This window comes from Nicotiana attenuata, chromosome 7 (assembly GCF_001879085.1).
Source record: "Nicotiana attenuata strain UT chromosome 7, NIATTr2, whole genome shotgun sequence".
In the NCBI taxonomy this organism is placed as follows: domain Eukaryota; kingdom Viridiplantae; phylum Streptophyta; class Magnoliopsida; order Solanales; family Solanaceae; genus Nicotiana; species Nicotiana attenuata.
In genome coordinates, this window is record NC_031995.1 from 106,112,048 (window position 1) to 106,114,717 (window position 2,670).

Consider the following 2,670-nt stretch of genomic DNA (forward strand, 5'->3'; position numbering starts at 1 on the left):
GGGGGGGGGGGGGGGGGGGTTTAAAGGGGGTAATGAACCAAGTTTAAGTTATCTTGCTTTCCTGCAGCTGAGTAGGCTATAGAAGATATCAATCAGCCATCTGACGCTGTCAGATCGTCTCCTAGATTTTGTGTGAATGTTTGTGTCATGAAATTTCGTGATCATTGCACTCTACTTGTTTTAGCCGAGGGTTTATCGGAAACAGTCTCTCAGGGTAGGGGTAAGGCTGCGTACATCCTACCATCCTCAGACCTCACTTGTGGGATTTTCATTGGGTGGTTGTTGTTGCACTCTACTCGTTGGAGGATGATTTCTAAGTAGCTTAAATATCTGTTTTTCCTCTTGTTAGTCTGTGTGTGTTATTCAAGGGTATTGTGCTGCCTACTTCTTGAGATGTCCATTGCCTGTTCCCCTTTCTTGGAGTCATTTTTCTTGATTTAATCATCCATTTAACATGGCTATTATCTATGCTGCAGATGAGAGTGTCATTGCTTTGGCGAACAACTGCCCTCACCTAAGATCCCTCGGCCTGTACTTCTGCCAGAACATCACAGACAGAGCAATGTACTCTTTGGCCCAGAGTCGGGTCAAGAACAAGCACGAGATTTGGGCGTCTATGAAGAAGAACAGGTACGAGGACGAAGGGCTTATGAATTTAAACATCAGCCAGTGCACTGCTCTCACGCCTCCAGCCGTCCAGGCAGTGTGCGAAGCATTCCCTGCCCTGCACACTTGCCCCGGGAGACATTCCCTCATAATTAGCGGCTGCTTGAACTTAACATCGGTGCACTGTGCATGTTCTGTCCAAGCACACCGGGCACGCGTTCTCCATCCAGCTCACTGAGTGTTGGTTGTATGGAGGAGAAATTTCCAAGTTCCTAGGCCTTCATAGAGGGGGGGAAAAGAGTTGGACGCGGCCTTGTACATATTTGTTTGTGTAAAAATTATGCTGGACATTCTTGGCTGTATAAGCCAATCGGTTCTGTTTGTTTAATCTTTTGGACTGATAACTTGTTGGTTTATGTTATTCTGACTCCTTTCATGTGTTAAATGTTATGTGTAAGACTTATATTTCATGCTGCACGCCTAAAATTAAACATGGGACATAATTTGTTGGGGTCTAAAACATAGGAGAAAAAAACTTGATATGTCATGTTTCAAAATGGTGGCAATTAGGGGGTACAATGGGAACTGGCAAACCGAGAAAAAACATTCGACTATGGTTTGGTGTTGGAGAAAAAATTCGATCATACTTGGTTTGGTTTGGTTCTAACTAAAGAAAATCAAATCAAATCAAATTAAATCAAACCAATTCGACATTATATATATATAGAAATTTTAGATATATTTATTATATAAATATACTTATTGTCGTGTAATTTATTAATATTTTTTAAACTTTTTCATAATTTTATAGTTTTAAATTTATTAATATTTTTTAAACTTTTTCATAATTTTATAGTTTTAAATTTATTAATATTTTTTAAACTTTTTCATAATTTTATAGTTTTAAGGTATTATTTCAAGGTTGGATTTAGAACTTTTGAATGTTTCAATAAGTTTTATAGTTATTAATATTAGTAATTTAAATAATGCTAACAAAAGTCTAAATTAAAATTAAATCAATAATAGTTTTAACAAAAGATATTCAATTCAACATTACATCAGATTTGTCTCTTCCTTATATGTGAGAATTTTGTCTTTTATTGAACTGTATAATATAACTGTATTAGGTTTTAGAAAAGGGTGTCGTCACGTAAGTGAAAAGAGGATGTTAGTTGTACAAATACAGTAAATCAGATGGGTGAAGAGCTGATGTTATGTAACATAAAGTTGTAGGTAGCGCTTGGCCATAAATTCTAAAATATGTTTTAGTAAATCTGATTTGGGTAAAATTTGGTTTGAAGATGAAAATAGGTTTCGACATAATTTTTCAAAATATATTTCACCTTTTTTTTGAAAAAATATAAAATATAATTTATACTCATAAGTTCTAAAAATTATAAAAAAATACCCAGTACCAAACAAACAAATTTGCTAATCATCTATATGCAAAACCTTCGTTGATGATATTCATTATCAATAATCTTGAACATAGATAAGTTTGGCACAAAATTATTATTTTTATAACGAATAATTTGAGAGACCTCCCTCTAGGTTTTGCCTTATCACATTGACCTCCCTTGTGGTTTTGCGATATTACCCTACCTTCCTTATTTTGATTTTATTGTAACCATTCTTTAAACCCATCTAATATAAATATAAATAAAATACAAGTTGACAAATTTGCCCCTTTTTAATGTTAATTTCTTTCAATTAGTAATAAAAATTATCAACATAAGTTAACAAATTCTTTAAAAGTAAACCTACACCAATAAGTTAATTTAAATATAGATACATGTGTTAAGCTTATCACCATTCTGCCTGCACGTGTCTTTCCCATAAACAAAGTAAACTAATTACTTCTGGAAGGTCTCCGGTAGCTTCTCTGTATCTTTATCAATTCATCGGCGACTTCATTTTTCGCGGCAACCCAACATTTTCCGGCGACCGACGTCAAATTTGATAAGAACGACTTCCCAAAAGAGGAAGGTGATGAGAATGTAGGGAAATGACACCGAAATACTGCTTCAGTATTATTAGTAAGAAAATATACGGATTGACTTGAGT

At 34.7% G+C, this 2,670-nt stretch overlaps 1 protein-coding gene across 2 annotated transcripts in view; it reads left to right on the forward strand.

Annotated features, from left to right (window-relative positions):
• Positions 1 to 1,076, forward strand: part of LOC109229641 (F-box protein SKP2A-like) — a 3,856-nt gene extending 2,780 nt beyond the window's left edge. For both annotated transcript variants that reach the window (XM_019395161.1, XM_019395160.1), the window contains one exon: positions 477 to 1,076. In XM_019395161.1, the coding sequence (XP_019250706.1) occupies positions 477 to 844 (368 nt within the window). In that variant the 3' untranslated portion in view covers positions 845 to 1,076. The remainder of the gene's footprint in view (positions 1 to 476) is intronic.